Source organism: Pristiophorus japonicus, chromosome 8 (genome assembly GCF_044704955.1).
Source record: "Pristiophorus japonicus isolate sPriJap1 chromosome 8, sPriJap1.hap1, whole genome shotgun sequence".
Taxonomy (NCBI): Eukaryota; Metazoa; Chordata; class Chondrichthyes; family Pristiophoridae; genus Pristiophorus; species Pristiophorus japonicus.
In genome coordinates, this window is record NC_091984.1 from 120819188 (window position 1) to 120846679 (window position 27492).

The 27492-nt window shown below is 44.0% G+C and overlaps 1 protein-coding gene across 5 annotated transcripts in view; it reads left to right on the forward strand.

Annotated features, from left to right (window-relative positions):
• suco (SUN domain containing ossification factor) overlaps positions 1-27492 on the forward strand; it is a 112404-nt gene that overhangs the window by 16835 nt on the left and 68077 nt on the right. For all 5 annotated transcript variants that reach the window (XR_011594094.1, XM_070887381.1, XM_070887383.1 and 2 more), the window contains exons 2-3: positions 21550-21640; positions 25451-25552. Coding sequence is in view for 4 of the 5 variants with exons in the window: in XM_070887381.1 (XP_070743482.1) it covers positions 21550-21640; positions 25451-25552 (193 nt within the window). In the remaining variant the exon portion in view is untranslated. The remainder of the gene's footprint in view (positions 1-21549; positions 21641-25450; positions 25553-27492) is intronic.

Genomic DNA, 27492 nt, shown 5'->3' on the forward strand with positions numbered 1-27492 from the left:
AGAGAGAAAATGGGTAATTTTAGACTGGTTAGCCTGACATCAGTGGTGGGGAAAATGTTGGCATCAATTATTAAGGATGAAATAGCAGCGCATTTGGAAAGCAGGGACAGGATCAGTCCAAGTCAGCATGGATTTATGAAAGGGAAATCATGCTTGACAAATCTTGTGGAATTTTTTGAGGATGTAACTAGCAGAGTGGACAAGGGAGAACCAGTGCATGTGGTGTATTTGGACTTTCAAAAGGCCTTTGACAAGGTCCCACATAAGAGATCGGTGTGCAAAATCAAAGCACATGGTATTGGGGGTAATGTACTGGCGTGGATAGAGAACTGGTTGGCAGACAGGAAGCAGAGAGTCAGGATTAACGGGTCCTTTTCAGAATGGCAGGCAGTGACTAGTGGAGTGCCGCAGGGCTCAGTGCTGGGACCACAGCTCTTTACAATATACATTAATGATTTGGATGAAGGAATTGAGTGTAATATCTCCCAAGTTTGCAGATGACACTAAACTGGGTGGCGGTGTGAGCTGTGATGAGGACGCTACGAGGCTGCATGGTGATTTGGACAGGTTAGGTGAGTGGGCAAATGCATGGCAGATACAGTATAATGTGGATAAATGTGAGGTTATCCACTTTGGTGGCAAAAACACGAAGGCAAAATATTATCTAAATGGCGGCAGATTAGGAAAAGGGGAGGTGCAACAGGACCTGGGTGTCATGGTTCATCAGTCATTGAAAGTTGGCATGCAGGTACAGCAGGTGGTGAAGTCAAATGGCATGTTGGCCTTCATAGCTAGGGGATTTGAGTATAGGAGCAGGGAGGTCTTACTGCAGTTGTACAGGACTTTGGTGAGGCCTCACCTGGAATATTGTGTTCAGTTTTGGTCTCCTAATCTGAGGAAGGACGTTCTTGCTATTGAGGGAGTGCAGCGAAGGTTTACCAGACTGATTCCAGGGATGGCTGGACTGTCATATGAGGAGAGATTGGATCAACTGGGCCTATATATGCTGGAGTTTAGAAGGACGCGAGGGGATCTCATAGAAACATAGAAGATTCTGATAGAACTGGACAGGTTAGATGCGGGAAGAATGTTCCCGATGTTGGGGAAGTCCAGAACCAGGGGTCTTCGGATAAGGGGTAGGCCATTTATGACTGAGATGAGGAGAAACTTCTTCACTGAGTTGTTAACCTGTGGAATTCCCTGCCGCAGAGTGTTGTTGATGCCTGTTCATTGGATATATTCAAGAGGGAGTTAGATATGGCCCTTACGGCTAAGGGGATCAAGGGGTACGGAGAGAAAGCAGGAAAGGGGTACTGAGGGAATGATCAGCCATGATCTTATTGAATGGCGATGCAGGCTCGAATGGCCGCCTGCACCTATTTTCTATGTTTCTGTGGCTGATCATGCAACTTCAGTACCCCACTCCTGCCTTCTCTCCATACCCCTTGATCCCTTTAGCCGTAAGGGTCACATCTAACTCTCTTTTTGAATATATCTAACGAACTGGACTCAACAACTTTCTGTGGTAGAGAATTCCACAGGTTCACAATTCTCTGGGTGAAAAAGTTTTTCCTCATCTCGGACTTATATGGTCCTTAGACTGTGACCCTGGTAGTTTAATTCCACTCCAGCGGGGAGCTTGTTGATTGTGAGGTGGAGCATGGCGGCGAGAAAGATTGAGTAGAGGGTTAGGGGGATGACACAGCCATGTTTGACCCCGGTCTGGACATGGATTGGGTCTGTAATGGATCTGTTGGTAAGGAGTGCGGCCTGCATGCCATCATGAAGCAGGCGAAGGATGTTGACAAACTTCTGGGGGCATCCGAAACGGAGGAGGCCCTCAAATCTACCATCAAAACTCATGGTCTACAGGGCTGTAGTAATACCTGCCCTCCTGTATGGGTCTGAGGCATGGATGGTGTACAGAAGGCACCTCAAGTCGCTGGAGATATATCACCAACGATGTCTCCGCAAGATCCTGCAAATCTCCTGGGAGGACAGGCGCACCAACATCAGTGTCCTCGACCAGGCTAACATCCCCAGTATTGAAGCAGTGACCACACTCGATCAGCTTCGCTGGGCAGGCCACATAGTACGCATGCCAGATACGAGACTCCCAAAGCAAATGCTTTATGCGGAGCTCCTTCATGGTAAACGAGTCAAAGGAGGACAGCGGAAACGTTATAAGGACACCCTCAAAGCCTCCCTGGTAAAGTGCGACATCACCACTGACACCTGGGAGACCTTAGCCGCAGACCTCCCGAGGTAGACAAAATCCATCTGGGAGGGCATTGAGCTCTTTGAGTCTCGACGCAAGGAACATAAAAAGGCCAAGCGCAGGCAGTGGAAGGAGCGCGCGGCAAACCAGCCCGACTGACCCCTTTCCACCGACTAATGTCTGTCCCACCTGTAACAGGGCCTGTGGCTCTCGTATCAGACTGTTCAGCCATCAAAGAACTCACTTTGGGAGAGGAAGCAAGTCGTCCTCGATTCCGAGGGACTGCCTATGATGATCCCTGGTTCTGGACTTCCCCAACATTGGGGGCATTCTTCCTGCATCTAACCTGTCCAATTCCGTCAGAATTTTACATGCTTCTATGAGATCCCCTCTCATTCATCTAAATTCCAGTGAATATAAGCCTAGTCAATCCAGTCTTATGTCAGTCCTGCCATCCCGGGAATCAGTCTGGTGAACCTTCGCTGCACTCCTTCAATAGCAAGAATGTCCTTCCTCACATTAGGAGACCAAAACTGCACACAATACTCAAGGTGTGGTCTCACCAAGGCCCTGTACACCTGCAGCAAGAACATCCTGCTCCTATACTCAAATCCTTTCGCTATGAAGGCCAACATGCCATTTGCTTTCTTAACTGCCTACTGTACCTGCATGCCAACTTTCAATGACTGATGTATCATGACACCCAGGTTTCGTTGCTTCTCCCCTTTTACTAATCTGTCTTCGTATAATCTGCCTTCCTGTTTTTGCCCCCAAAGTGGATAACCTCACATTTATCCACATTATACTGCATCTGCCATGCATTTGCCCACTCACCTAACCTGTCCAAGTCACCCTGCAGCCTCTTAGCATCCTCCTCACAGGTCATACTGCCACCCAGCTTAGTGTCATTTGCAAACTTGGAGATATTGCATTCGATTCCTTCATCTAAATCATTAATGTACATTATAAATAGCTGGGGTCCGAGCACTGAACCTTGCGGTACCCCACTAGTCACTGCCTACCATTCTGAAAAGGACCAGTTTATTCCCACTCTTTGCTTCCTGTCTGCCAACCAGTTCTCTATCCACATCAATACATTACCCCCAATCCCATGTGCTTTAATTTTGCACACTAATCTCTTGTGTGGGACCTTGTCAAATGCCTTTTGAAAGTCCAAATACACCACATCCATTGGTTCTCCCTTATCCACTCTACTAGTTACATTCTCAAAATTCTAGAAGATTTGTCAAGCATAATTTCCCTTTCATAAATCCATGCTGACTTGGAGTGATCCTGTCACTGCTTTCCAAATGTGCTGCTATTACATCTTTAATAATTGATTCCAGCATTTTCCCCATTACTGATGTCAGGCTAACCAGTCTATAATTCCCTGTTTTCTCTCCCTCCCTTTTTTTAAAAAGTGGGGGTTACATTAGCTACCCTCCAATCCATAGGAACTGATCCAGAGTCCATGGAATGTTGGAAAATGACCACCAATGCATCTACTGTTTCTAGGGCCACTTCCTTAAGTACTCTGGGATACATCCCAGTTGGGCCCTGGGGATTTATCGGCCTTCAATTCCATCAATTTCCCAAACATCATTTCCTGGCCGAGTTCCTCCTTCTCACTAGACCCTCGGTCCCCTAGTATTTTCGGGAGGTTATTTGTGTTTTCCTTAGTGAAGACAGAACTCAAGTATTTGTTCAATTGGCCTGCCATTTCCTTGTTCCCCATTATGAATTCACCTGATTCTGACTGCAAGGAAATTTAGGACTGATGAGGAGAAATTTCTTCACCTGAGGGTGGTGAACCTGTGGCATTCTCTACCACAGAAGGCAGTGGAGGCCAAGTCACTGAATATATTTAAGGAGATGGATAGATTTCTAGACACAAGGTATTAAGGGGTATGGGGAAAAAGCAGGAATATGGTGTAGAGATAGAGGATCAGCCATGATATTGAATGGCGGTGCAGGCTCGAAGGACCGAATGGCCGACTATTGCTCCTATTTTCTATGTTCTGAGATAGCATTCACATGCTTCATACACATTGGGGGAGGGGGGGAATTGCGGTTGGAGGCTTCCTTTGGGCAAATGCCTCAGCTGAATTTTTTAAATGAAAATATCTGGTGGTCACGGAGGAACCTACGATTGCGGTCGGAGGCCTTCATTCGATGCTCAGCGTAGGGGAGATGACTTCCTCGTACGTACGGAAATGCTGTAGTCGGATGGGTCTGACCATCAATCGCTAGCTAGTATTCTCGTTGATAAAAATGGGAACTCCGTTTTTACGAGCTCCTATTACTATCAGAGAAAACCCTCCTAAAACAAGAAACACAGCATAATAAATTTTAAAAAAACCACCTCATACATTTAATTTTAATTAATTGGTTTCAAAAAAAAATTTTTTTTGAAAGTTGTTTTAATAGGGTTAAAAATAAACTTACCTTAATGGATAGGGTTTTTAACAATGAATAAATGTAATTTTTATGTTTTAAAGCTCTAAACACTGGTAAAAGTAAGCTATGCGCCTGCTTTTACCAGGTGCAAAAGTTTGAAGGACATTTGCTGGGCGTGCGTTGGGCAAATAGCCCAATCTCTCCCGCACGGATGTCCTTCTCCCGGGGATGCGGAGTATCTGTCAAGAGAAATCTTGACCCATCGGAAAAGCCAGTTTTCGGTGCATGCGCCTCTTGCCCGAAGACCAGCTTTTGTGAGGCTGGACCCGGCAAGGCTGCAATTTTTGGCCCAATATGTCATTGTGTTTTCTTGTTTTACAGCCATGGTACTTGAAAATGGTTTGTTCTGTGCAAAGCGCACATCTCTTTAATGTGTGGTTAAGCCATTTGCATTTGTTTCTATGCCTAACTCCAATGAAGTGTCCATTGGATCATGTGCCATGTGTTTAGTTGTCACTACTGACTGTCTTCATAATGGAAATAGTGAATTGAGTGTTACAATACCACGCAATGTGTAAACTTTGTCGGCTATAACAACTGCTGTACGTCGCCAGTGAATGATGCAAATTTCACTCCCTTTTATTTGAGTTTTCTCTTTGGATATACTCTTATCACAGTACTGCAGGAAGTTGAGTGTGCTAGTTCAGCAAAAGTCTTGGTCTGTTAATGACTAGAATAGGGGGAAGGAGGAGAAAATAAATATTGTACAGCCCATTTTGATTTTCTTTTCCCTTGCTTAAATGTGGCAACTTTTGTGGTTCGGCATAGTTCCTAGTTCCATAAGAAACTAGCATTTGTGTAGTTTGTCAAATCAACAATTTTTCACGAGAGGAGAAGAGGTGAGTACTAGTGGGCTATTTTGTCCATGGGAGCATTACAGTTAAGCTCAGTACTACGCTGATCAGTATCCACATGTCTTCAGAGCTTACTGTGTAGCGATTTAGGATTGGGAGCTTTGTCGAACTTTCCCCCCCACCCCCCATTCTTTAGTCCAGCGCATTGGGGCCAATAGTAATGTTCAGCTAAGATAAGTTAATCCTGTGTAACTAAGGATCAAATCCTGGATCCTAAATTCTAAAGTCTGGTGCAGATGCTAAATCCCGAATGTTCAAGACAACTCTTCTGCTGATGTTGACTTTTCGTGTGGCCTACTTCTGATGAACAAATCACAATTTAAATTGGAGATACTGCCAAACTGTTAGTTTGGTTTCACTGTTTCGGGCACCATTGTTACATTTGGCAAAAATGTATTTGAATCTAGATTTGGCATCAAGGCAGCAGGTAAATAATAGCCTGGATCCTAAACCTGATTTAAATATCGCTAGATAGACTGAGTTGCCTTTACCTATTTTTGAATTTATCTAATTTCTTGTGGTAGCGTGTCTCTTTAAAAATTATGAATTTGGTTTGGTGGACCTTTGCATTAATCATTGCAATCTGCTTGGAGCAGTTTTAGTCACCCAAATTGTGATTATTTTGGTTGTGTGGATAATTAGTCTTGATGGGTGAGCAGGGACCATTTAGAGGGCAGGTATTACCTAACTACTTTTTTTTGTTTTGTTTTCCATCTTAACAAAATCCATTCTGTAAAACTGTGAAATGGTGACCACAGGCTTGGATGAGGAGTAGCATGCCAATTGTCAGTAACGATTTGTTTGAGTGATGATGAGTAATGTTAATACACCATTTCTCTCACATTAGACAGAATTTGCTGTTTGGGGGAGGTGGGGGAACATCCTTTTCATGAATGGTTATGAAGATTTTTTACTTGGTTTTGAGTTTTAGTGGAGATGCCAAGGGACAGAATTTTTCTTTTAAATCCAGCTTTTATTTAAACACTTGCTGAAAACCCTCATTCTAATAGCATTAGCATGAATAAGGTCACTAATAAGCCAAAACCATAATTTTCTCTGAAAAAAGTAATAAAGCACATCCTGTTTACTTTTTAAATGTGACTCCACAGCGCCGAATGTTATTACATTGCAGGTTTGTCTTGGTACATTCTATGTGTTCTGTTAAAATGTGCCGCCTACTAACCAGTAACCAAAATTATTAGTACTGTAATCGAGAGCAAATGTACTACATTAATGCACAACATCAAAAACCAAAACTGCCCAGTGTAATGTGATTACATTCAGACATTTGATGGAATGGTTCTGCAGCTTTACTGCCGGACAATATGGTAAGTATTCCCATACTACATACTGTATCTCTGGCAGCAAACATTTTGATTGCCTCAGTTTGGTGGTTGTTCCAACTATGAAAGTGTTGTGCAGTAAAACAGCACAAGAGACCAACTCATCACATGGTTTCCCTTCCCCACTGCAAATTTTGAACCAGTCAAATGGTTCATTCTGTTACTTGGCCTTGCCTGTGGGGAATAATTTCTTCTTTTTGAGAGCCCTACAGATTAGAATAAATATACTGGAGCTGCAACAAATAGCACAGTGGTGTACATGTGGGCCAGCATTTGTTTTTATTACTTGTTAGTAGATCTCCTGTGACATTGCTTGCAGTAAGTCAGGCGATTTAATGGGAGCATTGTACCATGTAATTCACAAATATATTCTGTAGCTCTATTTAATGCAACTTCAAATAGGATTTCCTGAGGTTTATTGCTGTCTGTGAGGGGAAATATGCAGATTGGCAGCTGCTTGTAAACTTACTACTTCTGGTCAGTCGAAAGCAGCTTTGTGTGACATGCATGTTTTTATATGTGTGCACTTGCAGCCAAAATTGTGTCTAACCAGCTCCGGTGCCTCAAGTAATGCCTCTTTTCAACTGGCTGCCAAAAGACATGTGACCTCGTAAGTGTACCAGCTACCTGGCTTCATCTTTGTTTTCCTGCGGTAGTGCAGGTGAGATTAGTATTCAGGATATTGTAGGGTCAAATGTTTTTTTTAAACACATTTGTAGCAGTAATATCTCTCTTTTTTTATATTGCTATGGTAGATGGCAGTTTTACAAAAGATGATGTGGACATGTTTTATTGAAGGGGAAGAATCTGAAAAAGTAACTGCTGGAAAAGGTGCACAATAATTAAAGAATATGAATCTAGAATGCAGTGGTTTCATGTAGTTTTTGTGATCGAAACTTGTGTGCAGAGCATACAACATCAAGGACCGGTGCATACAATTAAATTTGTGTTGTGACATTGTATGTAGTTGGTTAAACTTTTGCATTTTGATGTGCAGCTGGCAGTATTCTCGAGGCAGTTAAACCTTTCTTGCACTTGAAGTCCAGTTTAATTTGAGTCCATATTGCAGCTTATCCTCACACTTTGAAATTAGTTTGTTAGGTGATCAATCACCTATTGATACTGCAGTTTGTCCAGTCTATATGGCAGTTGTATACATTAGGCCTTCATTTGCCCAAAATTTGTTGTCCACTATGGAACATGCAAATTTAAGTTAATTTTATGGGACATGCCTTTATTGGTAGCTTTCATTTCAGCCCACAAGAGTTGATGAATTTCCTGCTGTCAATCTGGATGGACTTTATTTTATTTGGCAGTTTTGGTAGGAATTCTACCGTGTCCCAAGTATCCCCTTATCAGTTTTATGTTGGATAGTTTTTGTCTCTCTTTGTCTATCAGCCAGAATGTTTATTATGTAGACACTCAGCCATAGTATTAAATGTATGGACAGAGTTGAGAGTCCGAACAGCCGTTTGATAGCTATGGTGCAAAGCCCCTGGTGAAACAGAATGAATCTTTAAAAGATGGTTGAGTGCTTTTTATATTAACTAACCTGCTCATAGGGAGCCCCAAGGGCAGGTTAACCCATTCTTCCTGTTCTACGACTGCTTCATATAGCTGCACAACAGGATATTATCTTTGACAGTTGCCCTTTGGGCTGCTGTTGAAACTCCATTTTGGGGGAACTTCCTCTTCAATTGTACTGCTGTGGTATGTTTCTACAGCATATGGAAAGCACTAATTAGAGAACAAAGATAGATTATCTATTTTTCTAGGGTTCTCTTCATTTTTCAAATAAAGGCATTCTCTGCACATCATAGTCCCATTGATTCATGCCCTAGAGGCCCTGCTGAATGCGGAATTATCTAGGCTTAGTGGAATATCAATTAGTTTAGTTGTTGCAGCCTGTTGAGTGTTAAGTCTATGTGGCAGCCCTGTGAATGCTATAAATCTGGACTTAATTTCAGAGAGTGCCTCGAATCAGCTATATGTCAAAGCAAACTGACATTCAAGAGTGGTGCCTGCCAACAAGAAATGGCATTAAAATGTAGTTGTTGGTACTAATACAGATGGCATTGACATATTTTGCATGCCGAGTAAGTGTTCCTCAGCACCCCTTGAGATGTCTAACGCGTGACTTTTTTCTTGTGTTCCTGGAAATAAAATACATCGAGTGTAATCATACTAGAAATCCACATGTTCCAACATTTATAATGTGATTTGAAAGGTCACCAAAAATCTACTTCCATTCATAACTTTATATAACATTTAATCTGTTAATCTATGTTGTGTATTAGTTTTTAATCATCTCTGCATAGTCTATATGCTCGGTTAATGAAATACAACTGTTTTCAACCAAGGTGCCTTAACACTTCACTGAGTAGCATAATTTGATAATTGATTCAAACTAATTCAATCATTACTATGTAGGATACTTTTGTGTCTTTCAATACTTATTTTGCCAGAATTATCCAAATTAAAATCCCTTTTCAACATGGACAATTTTCCAAGTGAATAAAGTCTGCGCCATTATTTTTTACATGGGTTTTCCTAATTGTTAACTAACATCAGCGGAAGCCTTAATCCACTTCTGCTGATCTTACTCCCAAGTTACAGCGGGAGATTGGGGAAACCATGGAAATTCTATCCCATAATGAAGAAAATGCTTTGTGGCAATTTTCTAACTTTGGCCCTGATTTTGCGGTGGAATAGTTAAGGAGTACGCTGCCAGTATCCGAACGAAATCCGCAGTTACTCGCATGAAACCTCCTTCGAAATGTTGCTTTGAAGCGCTGAAGAGTTGTGGAAAGCATAGTGGCCCATGGATCCCAGGGGTGCACCGTTGTGCTTATGTGAATCTGGGATCACACGGGCCAGTGGTCCTTTCACTTCCTGACTCTTAGCCAATAAGAGACAGGAGATTGCTAATTTGCCCATAAATCATTTAAAATAATTTAGCAGCCAGAAATGCTATTTTATTAAATTACGATCATTCCCAATAGTACATGATACACAAACCAAGATTTCGACATTAATAGATTTTGAACAAGCATTGAGGTACTTTTTACTGACTGTGTCCTTGAAACCATAAAATCTGAATAGGATGCTTTTTATACAAAACATGCAGCTGTATTAACATTGGCCCTTTAATTCTGGGCCATGACAACATAATCCTATAATTACAGTCTTGTAGACCGAACACATTTGTTTCTCTGCTATTAGATGAACTAACTTTTGATTTAAATATTCTAGAATCGAGAGTTTAAATGTCTGATGAGGAAATCATTAAAGTGAATTAAATCCTATCTAAATAGAAGTTGGGAAATAATTAAACCAAAACTACAAAAGACTTTTGGGCAGCAAAGATGGTGAGACAAAAAGGCCCTGTTCTCAAAATCGAACAAATGAAAGTTTCTGTCAAAGATTGTATCTGCTCAGACATGAACCAGTGCCTCATTGTTATGGGTTGTAACACAAACTAATACAATTTTCTCATCTTTCTTCCCCACCACCCCCCCCCCACCCGCCTTGCGTGTGCAGTAGGTGGGCAATTAGCCCAACTTTTTGCCAGCACGTTAATTTGAATGAGGTGAAATGTGCAACAAAGCTGATGCACGCTTGGAAATTGACATAGCAATTTTGGGATTTAGTGCATGTGAAAACCCTGAACTTTGTGTCCATTTCAATGACAGTGTTCTGAGAGTACGCCCTCATACCGACCGTGAATTCAGGGCCATTTATTTTTATTTAAATTAGGATTGATGCACGTACAAATTAATATGGTGTATAAATATACTTAGGATCTCATAATTGACCCATGTCCATGTTTCTCGTTACATAAATTTCAATCTTCAGATGGTTTGGGTTTTATCCAGTAGATGCCTGGATAAAAGCCATTCTATTTGAAGACTGTTTTGTTTCCTTGGTATTTAGCAGAACACTAAATAATTGAAATTTTGGAAACATTTTGCAGTGCAATTAAACGAGAGGCTTGGGAATGTGTTGTATAGTTTGTATAAATTTACTGTACAGTAGGGCTGTCATGTTTTAAGGCAGCTTGTGTTCAGTGTAGTAATTTACTTTGTTAGCAAAGCTTATGGTTGGTTAGGACATTGGAGCAACAAAAGAATATTTGCCCTATCCAGCCTGCTGTCTGGTCTGTTATGGTCTCATCTCTCCCTTTGAGGAATACTAAGTTCATTTTCTGTACCTCCATGAAATCAGTCCTATTATTTCTATGACCTCAAGCCCCTGTGAATATTTGAGCATAATTTGGATTCTGTTTATATATTTTAATTATTCATAGGAGGCTGCAGTCAGTTTAAAATGACTAGTAGTATCTAGCTTGAAATGACTGCAAACAAGATTCATGTTTTTTTTGTATTCTATTGGCGGCATGACCACCTTCCCATACAAATTAATTGGCCTGGATTTTGCAGTCAGCCGTTAAGTTTTTAAAAAAAAATGTAGGCCCAGATTTTCCACTCTATTGCGCTGTTTTTTGGCGCAATTTGGCCAAACGGCACAAGATTGAGTAATTTCAAGCGCAAATTGTGTCCCGCGTAAATCGAATTTCCGCCATCTCGTGATAGTTTTTTTAAAAATCGCTTTAGATACTGGCACTGCCCACAAGTGGTTGCCCCCAAATGAAATTAATCACCATAGTGTGTTTTTGCTAAGAGTCGCTGCTGAGTGTTTTAAAACTGCATTTACAAATCATGGCTGAAATCAATGTTATCCAACCATTACTTTCATCATCTACCCTTTGTTTTCTCATCATTTTCCATGGAAACCGACTCAGAAGATCCTGGTGGTGCAGTGTCATACTATTCCTAATTGTGTAATTTAACTCTGGGTCTACCAGGGTGGTAAAAGACAAGCTAGATAGATCTTGGTCGTTTTTTGTCTAGCAATTCTTATGTTTCTAATATTCAGTGCTCAAGGCCCCAAGTTTCCACATGATTTGTTCCTGATTTTTAGGAGCAACTGGTGTAGAACGGAGTATCTTAGAAATCGGAATTCTCCACATTCAGTTTGCTCCAGTTCTAGTCAGGTAGAACAGTTTCACTTTGGAACAGAATTTCTTTTTCAAAAGGGGGCGTGTCCGGCCACTTACGCCTGATTTCAAAGTTTCGTGAGTGAAAACTTACTCCAAACTAACTTAGAATGGAGTAAGTGAAGATTTTTGTACGCTCGAAAAAACCTTGTCTACACTTGAGAAAATCAGGCGTAGGGAATGGTTGGGTGGGAGGGGGGGGGGCGGTGTTTAAAGGGAAGTTTACAAACAAAGAGCTATCATCAATAATAAATGATCAATACATCAATAAATCAATCAAACAATAAATCAATCAAAAAAAATGAATAAGAAATAATTTTTAAAAAAAATCAATAAATAAAATATTTTCTACTTACTGACTGCAGCACCGCGAGCCCTCCAACAGCGTGCTGGGATGCTCCCCTCAGTGTGTCTCTGTGTCTCTATCTCTGTGTGTGTCTCATTCTCTGTCAGTGTCTGTGTTTCGGGGGTGGAGGGAGAAGGAGATTGGGGTGGAGGGGTGGGGGGGAGAAGGAGATTGGGGTGGGGGGGGAGAAGGAGATTGGGGTGGGGGGGGAGAAGGAGATTGGGGTGGGGGGGGGAGAAGGAGATTGGGGTGGGGGGGGGAGAAGGAGATTGGGGTGGGGGGGGGAGAAGGAGATTGGGGTGGGGGGGGGAGAAGGAGATTGGGGTGGGGGGGGAGAAGGAGATTGGGGTGGGGGGGGAGAAGGAGATTGGGGTGGGGGGGGAGAAGGAGATTGGGGTGGGGGGGGAGAAGGAGATTGGGGTGGGGGGGGAGAAGGAGATTGGGGTGGGGGGGGAGAAGGAGATTGGGGTGGGGGGGGAGAAGGAGATTGGGGTGGGGGGGGGAGAAGGAGATTGGGGTGGGGGGGGGAGAAGGAGATTGGGGTGGGGGGGGAGAAGGAGATTGGGGTGGGGGGGAGAAGGAGATTGGGGTGGGGGGGAGAAGGAGATTGGGGTGGGGGGAGAAGGAGATTGGGGTGGAGGGAGGAGGAGATTTTGGGGGGTGGAGGGAGGAGGAGATTTTGGGGGGTGGAGGGAGGAGGAGATTTTGGGGGGTGGAGGGAGAAGGAGATTGAGGGGTGGGGGGTGGAGAAGAGGAGATTGGGGGGTGGGGGGGTGGAGAAGAGGAGATTGGGGTGGGGGGGTGGAGAAGAGGAGATTGGGGTGGGGGGGTGGAGAAGAGGAGATTGGGGTGGGGGGGAGGAGGAGGAGATTGGGGTGGGGGGGAGGAGGAGGAGATTGGGGTGGGGGGGAGGAGGAGGAGGAGATGGTGGGGTGGGGGGGAGGAGGAGGAGATGGAGGGGTGGGGGGGAGGAGGAGGAGATGGAGCGGTGGGGGGAGGAGGAGGAGATGGAGGGGTGGGGGGAGGAGGAGATGGCGGGGTGGGGAGAGAAGGAGATGGCGGGGTGGGGAGAGAAGGAGATGGCGGGGTGGAGAGAGAAGGAGATGGAGGGGTGAGAAGGAGATTGCGGGGTGGGGGGGAGAGAAGGAGTTTGCGGGGTGGAGAGGAGGAGATTGGGAGGGGTGGGGGGGAGATTGGGGCCTGAGGGGGGGGGGGGTGAGAAGGAGATTGGGGGGGGGTAGGGGGGAGATTGGGGCCTGAGGGGGGGGGGGTGAGAAGGAGATTGGGGGGGGGTGGGGGGAGAAGGAGATTGGGGGGGGTGGGGGGAGAAGGAGATTGGTGGTTGGGGGGGGGGGGGGGAGAAGGAGATTGGTGGTGGGGGGGGGGGAGAAGGAGATTGGTGGTGGGGGGGGGGGAGAAGGAGATTGGTGGGGGGGGGGGGGGAGAAGGAGATTGGTGGGGGGGGAGAAGGAGATTGGTGGGGGGGGAGAAGGAGATTGGGGTGGGGGGGGAGAAGGAGATTGGGGTGGGGGGGGAGAAGGAGATTGGGGTGGGGGGGAGAAGGAGATTGGGGTGGGGGGGGAGAAGGAGATTGGGGTGGGGGGGGGAGGAGATTGGGGTTGTGGGGGGGGGAGGAGGAAATTGGGGTTGGGGTGGGGGGGAGGAGGAGATTGGGGTTGGGGTGGGGGGGAGGAGGAGATTGGGGTTGGGGTGGGGGGGAGGAGGAGATTGGAGGGGTGGGGGGAGAAGGAGATGGAGGGATGGGGGGGAGAAGGAGATTGCGGGGTGGAGGGATGGGGGGAGAAGGAGATTGAAGGGTGGGGGGGAGAAGGAGATTTGGGGGGGTGGGGGGGGGGAGAAGGAGATTGGGGGGGAGGGAGGCTGAATGGGCCGAGCCTGAGAATTCGGGTAGGGCCCGTCCCCAGCACCAGATTTACAGGTAGAGGGGGGTGGTGGGAGGGAGGTCGGTTCGGGTTGGTGCGGGGGGAAGGAGGTCAGGTCAGATCCAGTCCGGAGGCGGGGGGGGAGCGGGTGTCTGGTCCGGTCGGTGGCGGGGGGGAGGGGGGAGGCGGCAGTGGGTGTCTGGTCCGGAGCGGGCGGGCGGCGGGGGGGGGGGAAACGGGTGTCGGGTTGGGGGGAGGAGGCAGCGGGTGTCGGGTCCGGAGCGGGGGGGGGGGGGGGGAGCGGGTGTCGGGTCCGGGGGTGGGGGGGGGAGAGCGGGTGTCGGGAAGCGGGAGTCGGGTCGGGAGGAAGCGGGAGCTGGCAGTGGGAGGAGCCTTATTCACGCAGCCCCAGTGAGGCCATTGGGCCAGGGCTAGGGGCTGCGTGCTTCGGGCCCCTCCCACACAGATTCGGGCGCCTGGAGCTACTGCACTTGCGCGCCCACTGTAGCGCGCATGTGCAGAGGTCCCGGCACTGTTTTGAGCGCAGGGATCTGGCTCCGCCCCCTACAGCTCCTGCTGCGCTGCGCCGAGGGCCAGAGGACCTGCAGGGAGGTGGAGAATACCGAGGTTTTTTTTAGGTGCACTTTGTGGCGCGAAAAACGGGCGTCCAGGTCGGGACTGCGCCGTTCTAGGCGCGGCTCGAAACTTGGGCCCGTAGAGGGCGGCTTCCTTTTCACTTCTGGTTAATCAATGCTTCGATTTTAAAATTCACATTTTCAAATCCCTCCATGGCCGCACTCTCCTCCCTATCCAGCCCCTCAATCCCCCCACCCCCCACCCCCCACCCCCGAGATATCTGCGCTCCTCTAATTCTCTTGAGCATCCCTGGTGATGATTGCTCAACGATTGGTGGCCGTGCCTTCTGTTGCCTCGGCCCCAAGTTCTGGAACTCCCTCCCTAAACCTCTCCACCTCTCTACCCCTCTTTTCTCCAAGACGTTCCTTAAAACATACCTCTTTGACCAAGCTTTTGGTCACCTGCACTAATTTCTACTTGTGTGGCTTGGTGTCAAATTTTTATCGTATAATACTCCTGTGCAGCGCTTTGGGCGTTTCACTACATTCAAGGTACTATATAAATACTTGTTGTACAGCATTTGGTGAATTCCTAATGAACAACTTATTTGTGCAGTATTAAGATTTTCAGTCCCTCAAAAAAAAAAATGAACCTACTTAAACATTAATAGAAATTAAATTCAATCAATCTACAAGTTTCATGCATTGAAGTAATGAATTTGTATTTTACAACATACAGGCATTCTACTGTGCTCTACATATCTGCATCCTTTATCTATGTAATTTTTAAATTTACACTCTGGTATTGCTTTGGATTGCTTACAAGAATCGTGAAGATGCCAGTTTTTTAGGAACATGTGTATTGTGAGATTAGGAATGAGATGTGTAGTGCTAACTACCATGTGCCAATTTAGGTGGCTCTTGCTGTCCCATATTTGTAACTGTTGCCGAAACAGCAATCCCATTCTAATTGGTTTTAGCTCTATGTAAACCTTATTCCATAGTAGTCCCATATAGGGCTAGTTATTATTTGCTTCAATAACATCTACCAATCATGTTCTACATTTAATGAGCATCAGGGTTCTTAAATCTGAGATTTGTTTTTAATATTTACAATTGAGGAAGGCTTATAAATCTTCAAGTTTAGAAAAGAAATGTGTGCCGTTTGTCAAGAAATGGCAGAATTTTTGGCTAAGGGCAAAACCAGTTTTGTTTCCTTTTCTATTAATGGACAAATTAGATTTTTTTTTTCTCCTGCCTGCTTACCAGTCTTGCTATATAATCCAAACCATTTACAAGTTTGAGCTTGATTGAATATCCTGGGTGGGACACAATTCTTCCAACTAATGCTGATCTGTATTTTGTAGCTTCTCTATCTAACTTCATTCTACAGATGCTTATTGGGAGAAATAAATATTGTCTCCATCTTTTTTGGAGCAAAGAGAGCAAAAGAATCATTACACTCGGTCACCTTGTGATAAATCTTTTAGTTGGAGTAATATGCTCCATAACTGGATTTTAAAGTATTTTGTTAGCACATTATACTTGTGCTATGTTGGTGCCAAGTTAACTGCTTGACAATCATCATTTAGTAACTTTTTAGTAAAATGGCAAGAATATTGTTGAGCAACTTTATTTGTTCTGTTGTAGTCCTTGTGGTGATGGAGCTGCTTAATGATGCTAGATGGGGAATTGTAGAATTTTGAGCCAGCAATAATGCAAGAATAGCCACGTAATGTTGATGTATGACTGGGGAGCGGAGGTTGGGGAAGAGGACGAGAGACTGAAAGATGATCTCATGCTATTGCTGCTCTTTACCTTGTGGTAGAGGATGGTCTGAGGTGCTTTTGATGTAAGCTTGGAATTTGTATCCTGTAGCGAGTAATACCGTTGCCACTGTGGTGGGGAGCGTAGATTTTGAATCCAACAGCAGGTTGCCAATTTAGATGGTGTCAAACTACTTGTATTGTTGTGGCAGACCGCGTCAAGGAAAACAGTCAATATTTCATTGCACTCCTGACTTTTGAAAAGGATTTGAGGAGTCTGGAGGTGAGCCACTCTTCAGAGTACCCAACTTCAGCTCCAATCTTGAGGCTGCAGTGTTGATGTGGCTGGCCTGTTAAGCTTCTGGTCAATGGAGACGGCTGTCTGAAAAAATGGGAGCAGTGGTTTTGATCTGAAATTGTTCAAATAAATGTTGAGTCCAGAAGGCTGTAAAGTGTCCAATCAAAAGATGAGGTGCAGTCCCTTGAGCTTCCATTGAGCTTCATTGGAGGAGTGTAGGAGGCAGGGATCGGGGTGGGAGTGGGGCAGAGAATTAGTGACACAGAATTGGTACATCTTTGTTTCATTGAGAAAGCTAAATGTGGATTAAGGTCCATAGTGCAAACAAGGTTGTGAAATAGGAGAGGACATCTATTCTCAATCAGTTTTGCCCACCCACTAGCTAGTGTCAACGTATAGCTAACAGTTTTTGGAAACCTGATGAACTATTTCTCCTCTTTCACCTATAGAAATAGGTGAAAGATGGGAACTCTGGCAGTGCAGCACTCCCTCAGTACTGTACCGTCCGGTGCCAGCCTAGATTTGCGTGCTCAACTGTCTGAAGTGGGACCTGAGCATGCGGAATCTTTGTTGGTGTCTGGATTTTCTATTTTCTTTTTGAAGAAAATAAACTCTTTTTCCTCCATTTGGATGGTTGGGGGCATTTGTAAGATCTTAATCCTGAATACACATTATTCAGAATCCCAAACCAGGAGCGGTGGGAAAGCTACAAAGTATTGCCTTTTAATCCCTTGGTCTTGCAGAGAGCTGTGTTTGAGTTTCTCGTAAGAAAAATGTTCCCTTTTATTAAAATAAGCCTACAGCTATATTGGTGAAGGTGTCTGAACTATTTGGCACTGCGAAGTTTTACTTTATTTTTCTTTTTTGAAGAATAAACTTAGTCTGTTACTTTGCTTATGAATATTGTTTCAATGCAAAGTAAAACATTTTTATTAAATTAGGAAAGAAGCGTATCTTGTGTTTTTTTAAAAAAGTATATAGATTGCATATACCAGTGGAAGGCTTTGTAATTTTCTTTGATTTAGTGTATATATTTAGCCTTCTATTTTGATCTATAGTTGGCAGCAATGAGGTTAATACATTAGTGTATGCATCTGGGAAATGGTTCTTGCTTCCAAGAGTTGGAGTAGATCACAGCAGGGTCTTTGTACTGCACTGCCACTGACTGCAAATGAGCCCGAGGTAGTCAAAGATCCTTGGTTTTGTTGTTTTTGTAAAGTTCAATGCCCTTTTGCCAAATTATATTGCTGATTTTGTTTTTTTAAAGTTTGTTGGTAACCTAAAAAGCAATTTGTATTACGAAAACTTGCTGTTGCATGCTGCCTAACCGTTTTCCAGTTGTCAAATTGCACTACTTTAGGTCAGGCTGTGCAAAGTGTGACTTATTGGGCCCAAGTTTCCACACGATAAAAAACGGGCGCCCCTCTGAGCTGGGCGCCCGTTTTTCGCACCTAAAACGGCGCCGGAAAAGAAACCTCGCAATTCTGGAGCGTTCTGCAGCTCCTTGTCTGTTTGGCGCGGAGCCTACACTCGCGCCGATTTTGTAAGTGGGAGGGGGCGGGTACTATTTAAATTAGTTTTTTTCCTGCCGGCAACGCTGCGCGTGCGCATTGGTGCGTTCGCGCACGCACAGTGTGAAGGAAACATTGGCACTCGGCCATTTTTTTTAGTTCTTTGTAGCTGTTTAGTTTTTGAACATTCTCACTGTCTTTCCCCCCCCCCCCCCCCCCCGCGGGAAAGAACGGGCGCCTCAGGCTGACTGCAGCATTCTCCGTGCCTGAAGCACTTTCACACAGGTAGAAAGATGGTTTATTTAATCTTTTCTTTGCTTATAAATGTTTATTCAGGTTGGATTTATTTGTATAATATTTGTAGAAGTATAAATAAGGGTTGATTGTAGAATTTAATGAGTTCCCTTCCCCTCCCCCCCCCCCCCTACCTCGTTCTGGATGCCTAATTTGTAACCTGCGCCTGATTTTTTAATGTGTAGAACAGGTTTTTTCAGTTCTACAAAAATCTTCACTTGCTCCATTCTAAGTTCGTTTGGAGTACGTTTTCACTGTGGAAACTTTCAAATCAGACGTCAGTGGCCTGACGCGCCCCCTTTTGAAGAAAAAATTCTGTTCCAAAGTAGAACTGTTCTACCTCACTAGAACTGCAGAAAAAAAAATGTGGAGAATTGCGATTTCTAAGATAGTCCGTTCTCCACCAGTTGCTCCTAAAAAATCAGGCGCAAATCATGTGGAAACTTGGGCCCATTCAGTGTATCGACCTCGCTATAAACTGGCACCAGACGCACGTTTTGAATAAAGGCAGAAATTGCTGTACTGACATGCTGTACTATGTTAAATATGTAATCATGCCTAATACCCTACAATAATTCAGCTATAGTTCATTTTAGAATAAATTTTCAGCTTCAGAATTGTACAGTCCATCAGTTGCTGTTGATAAACCAAAGTAGTATCATCTTGTATGTTATCTACATATAGAAATTTTCTGCAGTCTGACTCCCTAGTATTCATGCAGAAGTATTATCCTAAAGAAGCTTAATATTTTAGCTATTACTGTAATAAGCTTAAACACTTTGACTGAAACAACAAACTGATGTATCTAATTGGGGAAAAACGTGTAACATAAAATCTCAAGGTGCTGTACTCTAAACTTGAGATTCAACTGGCATTTACAAACAACTTCGTTTCTCAGCATCTTGCTTTTAGATCATAACGTTGTGCCTGTAGTGCCTTTCCTGTTTATGATCAGTTCAATTTTATGTACGATATGTGTAAGTGTTTTTGTTTAAAAGGGCAGCTCAATTGACAACTTGTATTGAAATTTATTATGACTTCAAAGAGTTTCAAAGTCTAAAATTGGAAGAAAAAGGTGTTGATTGGCAGGGGAGAGGAAGCACCGGCTACCAGTTTTACGCCTCACTTCTGTATTTGGCGCTTTACAGTAATAAGCATTTGTAAAATGTGTTGCAACCAAAAAAGGACATCATCCTGTCATTAACGTTCATCATAAATAATTTTACATCATCCCTGAAGGTAGTTGGCCGTAGAAGTTAAGTTTTATGCTGCTTGAAACCTGTATATTGAAATCTCTCTGTCTCTGTCTGTCTCCTCTCTCTGTCTCGGTCTCTCGGCCTGCCTCCCTCCTCCTGTCTGTCTGTCTGTCTGTGTGTCTCTCTCTCTCTCATGTTTGCATCTGGTCATTCCAGCTGACATCAACAGAGTGCAGGAATTCCGAATTTGAAAATATAAAATGCATTTCATGTAAATAATGCTCTCTAGGAATAGAGATGCCTGTAAATTTAAATTGAAGGTTTTTAAATCTTAAAAATCATTATTTGCCGTGTGAAATCTAAGTCCTTCTGAAACAATTGAAGTTTGGTTGAGATATTTGTATTGAACCAGCTTCAAATCATGGCCGAGCAGTTTTCCTGACAATTCAAACATCTTACTACAACATAAAGCTCTACATCTCCATTTCTTCTTTGGGCCATGGGAAACTACAATGATTTATTTAGTTGTGAATAATAAAGCAGTTTCATTAAGGAACCGGGCCAGTTCTACAGTTTTTAATCTGTTCTGTATCATGCTTGTCTCTTTCCAGCATTTCAAATGTCAAGCTTTATATATCTGTCATGTCAGATGACTACATTTGGACAAGATGGTGTAAAGATGCGCATTGTTCTGTGTCCTTTGCTTGGAAAGAAACCCATATGTTATTGGATCTGCTGATTTAAGCATTATCCTAAAATAAACTTTAATATTTTGGAATTTAGAAAACATTCCAGTCAGCTTCAAAGCTGCCATGGGCTTTGTGTTGATCCCTTATTTAACCTACTATGTCTCTGCTGACGGTCTGGAACTTTGATCCTATTGTTACTGTATAATTAAAGCATTAATCTGAACGACAGTATAGTTTATTCCCTCATTTGCTTTTCTGAAAAATCTATTGTCCACGTTGGTTAGCATGTAGCCTCTCGATAATCTTCTAGGTGATGCGGATTTGAATACTGTCGAGCAATTGGAGGATTGCTAGGTTTTAAAGGAATCAGTGGTTTACGGACCATATTTGCGCTCTTGCAACTCCTACTTGGCTTCACGTACAAATGACATCACCTCAAACCTTTTGTTGCATTATCATTTTACAAATGTAATTTTGCTGTGTAGTAATCCATTACTTAACTTATTTGTCCAAAGTAAGTGTTAAGAAAAGTGGGTATTTCTATTTTGAAATCTTAATACTTCAAACCAAAGAGTGATTCTTGATTCCAAATAGCAGTGATTTAGCATAGCCTTAAGATGTGAACTGTTTACAGACTTTTAGATCTTTTGTGATACAGGTACTGCACATCTGTGTGCTTGTGGGCCTACTTTGACTGCATCAACAATTTTTCAAAGGGGACAAATATATATAATAGTTTCCTAATAAAGCATGAGTTTGTTGTACAGTAAGACCTAAAACCTGCATCTTGCTACTCTGCAGCATGTTATATTGGTGCTTTTAATATGCTACACTGTGACCTGTCGTGACTTAAGTGTGTACATGTATGCAAAATAGGAATATCTTTACCCAGAACCAATTGGTTTCAGGGTGTAACCATATTCATTACAATAGATTTGTTAAGTAAACTTCCAAGTTGGATTGATTTTTTTTTTGTGCGAGTTATCTTAAACTCTGGTATTTCTGTATAAGTGTTCATTTTGTAGTCTTACTCATAAATATAAACATTTGTTTCCATTTACAGGTGCCCTCGTTGGCACGTAGGCTGTACTGGGCAACAGGAAAATTCCTTAACAGTAACAAGTTTAACACAAGATGAGCACTTTGAAGAAAAGGTTAGAAACTGTATTTAAAATTACAATTTAAAATACGTTTGCGATTGCACAGTGGGTCGTAAGAACATATGTACATTTTCAAACTGCTGCTTGTTTGTTTTAAGGGAAAATAGCCCAAGTACTTCAGTTTTTCCCAATTTTAAACCTAATTATGCTAAATATGCAATTTAAAAAAGCATAGGATTTGGGAGGGGGCATCAAATTGCGCACACCTCGTTTTCACTTGGGTGTGAATTGTTTGCATGTGTAATGCAACTATATTATGTAATATATTATGTCCCTGAAATTGCAGTCGGTGTTGCAACTACGGATTAGTTTGGGGGTTGGAGCCAAGTGTCTGCACCGATAAAACGATGCCTCCCCCTTCTGCGCATGCGTGAAAAAAAGGGCATTTTTTACGTGACTGCTTTGGGCGTGCATGTCCAGTACACCTCCCGGTTTGCATTTGGCCATTTTTGAAGAGCCAGTTGTGTGAGAGAACTTTAATTCTCAGTAGGAAAAATTGGAGCTGCAATATGCAACACGGCTCAAGGATCAAGAATTTCTCTCAGGATGAAGTGGAGGCACTAGTTACTGTAATTGAGGCCAGATGGCACGAGCTGAACACCAGCAGAGGTCACAAAGTTTCACCAGAAGAAATGAAGAAACGCTGGAACCAACTTGCAGAAGATTACTCTGCAGTGGTGATCACCTTGAAATCTGGAGGCCAGGACATTGGTAAAATAGTTAGTGTAAGTAAAATGGCACAAAACAAAAGGTAAAGAACTCGAACAGGAGGTAGCCTGGCAAATCTGCACCCACTGACACACTTGGAAGACAGGATCGCTGCTTTCACGGGTCCTGCCTGGAGAAAAGCAACCACTGCACAAGCTGGGCCCATAATCGAGGGAGAGGGTAAGTCCTGCAAATTCCACAGTCTGGCTTTGCTAAAAGTCAAGTATTGCATGCTTCGGTTCATGGGAATGTCTCCGTCAGTTACGCATCGGTTGATGCTGTCATTCACCTTGGTCCTTCAAATGAGCCTGCTTCCTGTGCTGAGAGCTTACTCGTGCCACCCTGCTCCCTCCCCTGCTGCTAACCATTTGTTCTGTTTTTTTAATTTGCAGAATTTGAGGCCAACCCTGACGAGGCTGAAGCCGATGCAGAAGAAGATTCGGATGCAGACGAGTCGGAAGAGGGGAACATCTTCCAATCCCTCCTTCCAGACCAAGAGATAGGGGGGAGGAGGAGGAGGATGAAGCCCCCTCTCTTGTACTCACTCTGGAGGAAGTGTAGGTGCCACCTATTGAAGCGCCAGCCCCTTTCCTGAGTGGTACGAGTGTTGGGACATTCCATGGTTTCTCAGTCCGAGGCTGGGCGTTCCAGTGGGGTGCAGCAAGGCACACCCAGGGTGAAGAGGGGAAGGAGTTCGACAGCGCTCTCCTGAGGTACAGGATCTAACAAATGAAGGCAATGAGTGCGGAGAGCATTCACCTTGCGCGATCACTCCTGGACACCATCAATGGGGTGGGTGATGAGTTTTCGGGACTATCGGGAGAAGTACCAACACACTCAAGAAATGGGAACATTGTCCGGAAATATGAGGGAGGAAATGTCGCAGGTAGCTGATACACTGCCTCCCTCGTGCCCCAACAATGTAGGAGTTAGCTGCTGCGATAAGGGAACACGCACAGACCCCGCAGCCATTGACAGAATCGACCACTCCCACGCCAATCCCCAGACCAGCCTCTGAAGAGGCCCAAGCCGGGCCTTCTGCATTACTACCTGCCCACATCCCTCCATCAAGAAGTGCGCATTACCAGAGATGCTCGAAAGAATAAGCTTGGTACCAACCAGAGAAATGCTGCGCCACCGCCTGCGTGTAGGGGTGAAGTCACCAAGACCAAGCGCCAGCGGGTGATCTTAAAATAAGGTGGAGGAGAGATGGGTGCAGCCTTTCTTTGCTGTTATTATTGTTACTGGTGTAACTGTTCTCAGATTAAAAGTTTTTTGTAAGTGATGTAAATTTACAAGTTTAAAAGTTTGTAAGTGATCTTAACTGAAATTTAAAGTTTGATCCAAGAATATTTTTTATCAAAGTTAAGTACAAACAAGTGTTAAACTTTTGAATAAAATATATTTTAAATTATAACTGAATAATTTCCATTATTTGTTCCATCAACACAACATTACGGAATGTAATAGCGGCGCTGAGCCTTCAGGCAGCGTTCACGGATGAGCTTCTGGCGCAAGGCTCGAGCAATCGTTAAAGGGACACGACTGTCCGCCGTCGTGCTCTGGGTTCAGTTAGTTGCATGGCTTCCTCCTCCTCATCTGCATGTTCCTCCTCATCAGCCACTCTCTCACCTCAGGTGGGTCTTCTGCTACCAGCTGCTGCTGCCGCCTCATGATGGCTAAGTTATGCAGCTTGCAACACACAACAGTGAACTGACCGACAATCTCAGGAGAATATTGCAAGTAGCCTCCGGAATGGTCCAGGCATCGGAAATGCTGCTTCAAGATGCCAATGGTTCTTCGCAGCGTGGCACAATGCGCAACATGTGTTGACTGTCAGCTTCGTTCCGGGTTACGCGAAGGGGCGTCATGAGCCAGGTGGCGAGGCAATACCCTTTGTCTCCCAGCAGCCAGCTCTGCCCTTCTGGCTGCTGCTGAAACATGGCAGATATGGCGCTCTCACGTTGGATGAACGCATCATCGGTGCTCCCAGGGTGTATCTCATCAACTGACATGATGTGATGCATGTCGTCAGATGAGCTGCACGAGTGGAAGCCTTTTCTGTTCCTTTACATCTCAGAATCCTCAAGGTGCTCGTAAGCCGATGTGGATACAGTCAATGCAGCCCTGTATCTTTTGGGAAGCAAGAAAACCTGGAGAAGCCCACAGTCCTGTCATGCATTGCCCTGTCATGGTGAACTTTATGTAGTTATTCCTCTGGGCATATAGTGCAGCAGTTACCTGCTGAATGCAGATGTGTTGCATGTTGAGAAATGACACACATATATCCCCAGTTGTGGCCTGGAATGAAAGTGCAGCTGTAACCTTTACTTCAACTGACAAAGCAATCCTCCTGATGCTTCTAGCTTGCAGGTCTGCTTTTACAAACTCATAATTCTCGGTTACAACTTCTTTGCGGAAACGCAGCCTTCTCGCACAGTCTGCATCACTCGGGTGCAGGTATGAAGGCCTGTCTCAATCTACCCGATGTGGGGAAGGCCCTCCTGCCCATCATCCTACGTGGTCGGAGGTTCCTCATGCGACGATGTCTAATCAATCAATGCAGAAGGCTTGCATGAGATGGCATTGTCAATAGCGCCCCCATCTCTCCTCCCTTCCCACCCCCCTCAAGGTTGACACCCTAGTATGGACCACATCCTGGTTTGCGCATGCACGATAGGCTTGCTTAGAATGGGAAGCTAGGCATTCAATGAAGACATTTGGGGCAATGAAGTCTAATACAATTTAAAATTTTTTGATTTGTTTCAAAGTACCACCTCACCACCGATCGCATATCTCCTCACCGGGCTCGAGGGTCGGCTGGCAGAACCTAATACTAACTTTAAAAAATCCTAACTAACAGACTTACACTGGCGCAGAAACTTGGATATTTTAATTTGCGCCAAAAAAAGCGGCGCGTGCCAAAATAACGGCGCAGATAACGGGATAATTGAGCCCTTAAACTTGCTGTCCATTTCAAAGGAGGTATGACTGCGTATGCCTACTGCAAATTCAGCCCAAATGTGTTTAGATTTGTCTAACTGTTACAACTGCATTCTCCTCAACCACATATATTTATTATATATTCTAATCTAGCCCAAGCAGGATGTTGCTGATGAATCTACAGATGTGAAGCCTTCCGATCTGGATGGTCATGTAGATCCACTTCCAGAAGACTGCACAAAAGCAAACCATCAGGTAAGAACATAAACCTGCTCCACCATTCAATAAGATCATGGCTGATCTGATCATGGACTCCGATGCACTTCCCCACCCGCTCCCCATAACCCCTTATCACCTTATCGTTTAAGAAACTGTCTCTTTCTGTCTTAAATTCTATCCATGTCTCAGCTTCTACGGCTCTCTGAGGCAGCGAATTCTACAGATTTACAACCCAAGAAATTCCTCCTCATCTGTTTTAAATGGGCGGCCCCTTATTCTAAGATTATGCCCTCTAGTTCTAGTCTCCCCCATCAGTGGAAACATCCTCTCTGCATCCACCTTGTCAAGCCCCCTCAATATATGTTTCGATAAGATCACCTCTCATTCTTCTGAATTCCAATGAGTAGAGGCCCAACCTACTCAACCTTTCCTCATAAGTCAACCCCCTCATCCCCGGAATCAACCGAGTGAACCTTCTCTGAACTGTCTCCAAAGCAAGTATATCCTTCCGTAAATATGGAAACCAAAACTGCACGCAGTATTCCAGGTGTGGCCTCACCAATACCTTTATATAACTGTCGCAAGACTTCCCTGCTTTTGTACTCCATCCCCATTGCAATAAAGACCAAGATACCATGGCCTTCCTGTACCTGCATACTATCTTTTTGTGTTTCATGAACAAGTACCCCAGGTCCCGCTGCAATGTGGCACTTTGCAATCTTTCTCCATTTAAATAATAACTTGCTCTTGATTTTTTTTTTCTGCCAAAGTGCATGATCTCACACTTTCCAACATTATACTCCATCTGCCAAATTTTTGCCCACTCACTTAATCTGTGTCATTTTGCAGATTTTGTGTCCTCCTCACACATTGCTTTTCCTCCCATCTTTGTATCGTCGGCAAACTTGGCTACATTACACTCAGTCCCTTCTTCCATGTCATTAATATAGATTGTAAATAGTTGGGGTCCCAGCACTGATCCCTGCAGCACCCCACTAGTTACTGGTTGCCAACCAGAGAATGAACCATTTATCCCGACTCTCTGTTTTCTGTTTGTTAACCAATCCTCTATCCATGCTAATGTTACCCCCAACCCCATGAACTTTTATCTTGTGCAGTAACCTTTTATGTGGCACCTTGTCAAATGCCTTCTGGAAGTCCAAATACACCACATCCACTGGTTCCCCATTATCCACCCTGTTCGTTACATCCTCAAAGAACTCCAGTAAATTTGTCAAACATGACTTCCCCTTCATAAATCCATGCTGACTCTGCCTGACCGAATTTTGCTTTTCCAAATGTCCTGCTACTGCTGCTTTAATAATGGACTCCCAACATTTTCCCAACCACAGATGTTAGGCTAACTGGTCTATAGCTTTTTGTCTGCCTCCTTTTTTAGTCCCATTATCTTAGTGAGTACCACCTCCTTGGTGATTGTGATTGTGTTAAGTTTTTCTCCCCCCCCCCCCCCCCCGCCCCATAGCCCCTTGACTATCCACTGTTGGGATATTGTTAGTCTCCTCTACCGTAAAGACTGATACAAAATATTTGTTCAGAGTTTCTGCCATCTCCATGTTCCCCATTACTAATCCCTGGTCTCTTCCTCTAAGGGAGCAACATTTACTTTTGCCACTCGTTTACTTTCATAGTCTATCTTCCCTTTCTTAATCATTTTTTTAAGTCATTCTTTGGCTTTTAAAAGCTTCCCAGTCTTCTGTCGTCCCACTAGTTTTGGCCACTTTGTATGCCCTTGTTTTTAATTGGATACCATCCTTTATTTCGTTGGTTAGCCACGGATGGCTATCTTTTCTCTTGCACCCTTTCCTCCTCACTGGAATATATTTTTCTTGAGTTGTGAAATATCTCCTTAAATGTACACCACTGTTCATCAACTGTCCTACACTTTAATCTATTTTCCCAGTCCACTTTACCCAACTCTACCCTCACCTTCATAGTCACTACTTTTTTTGGAGTAG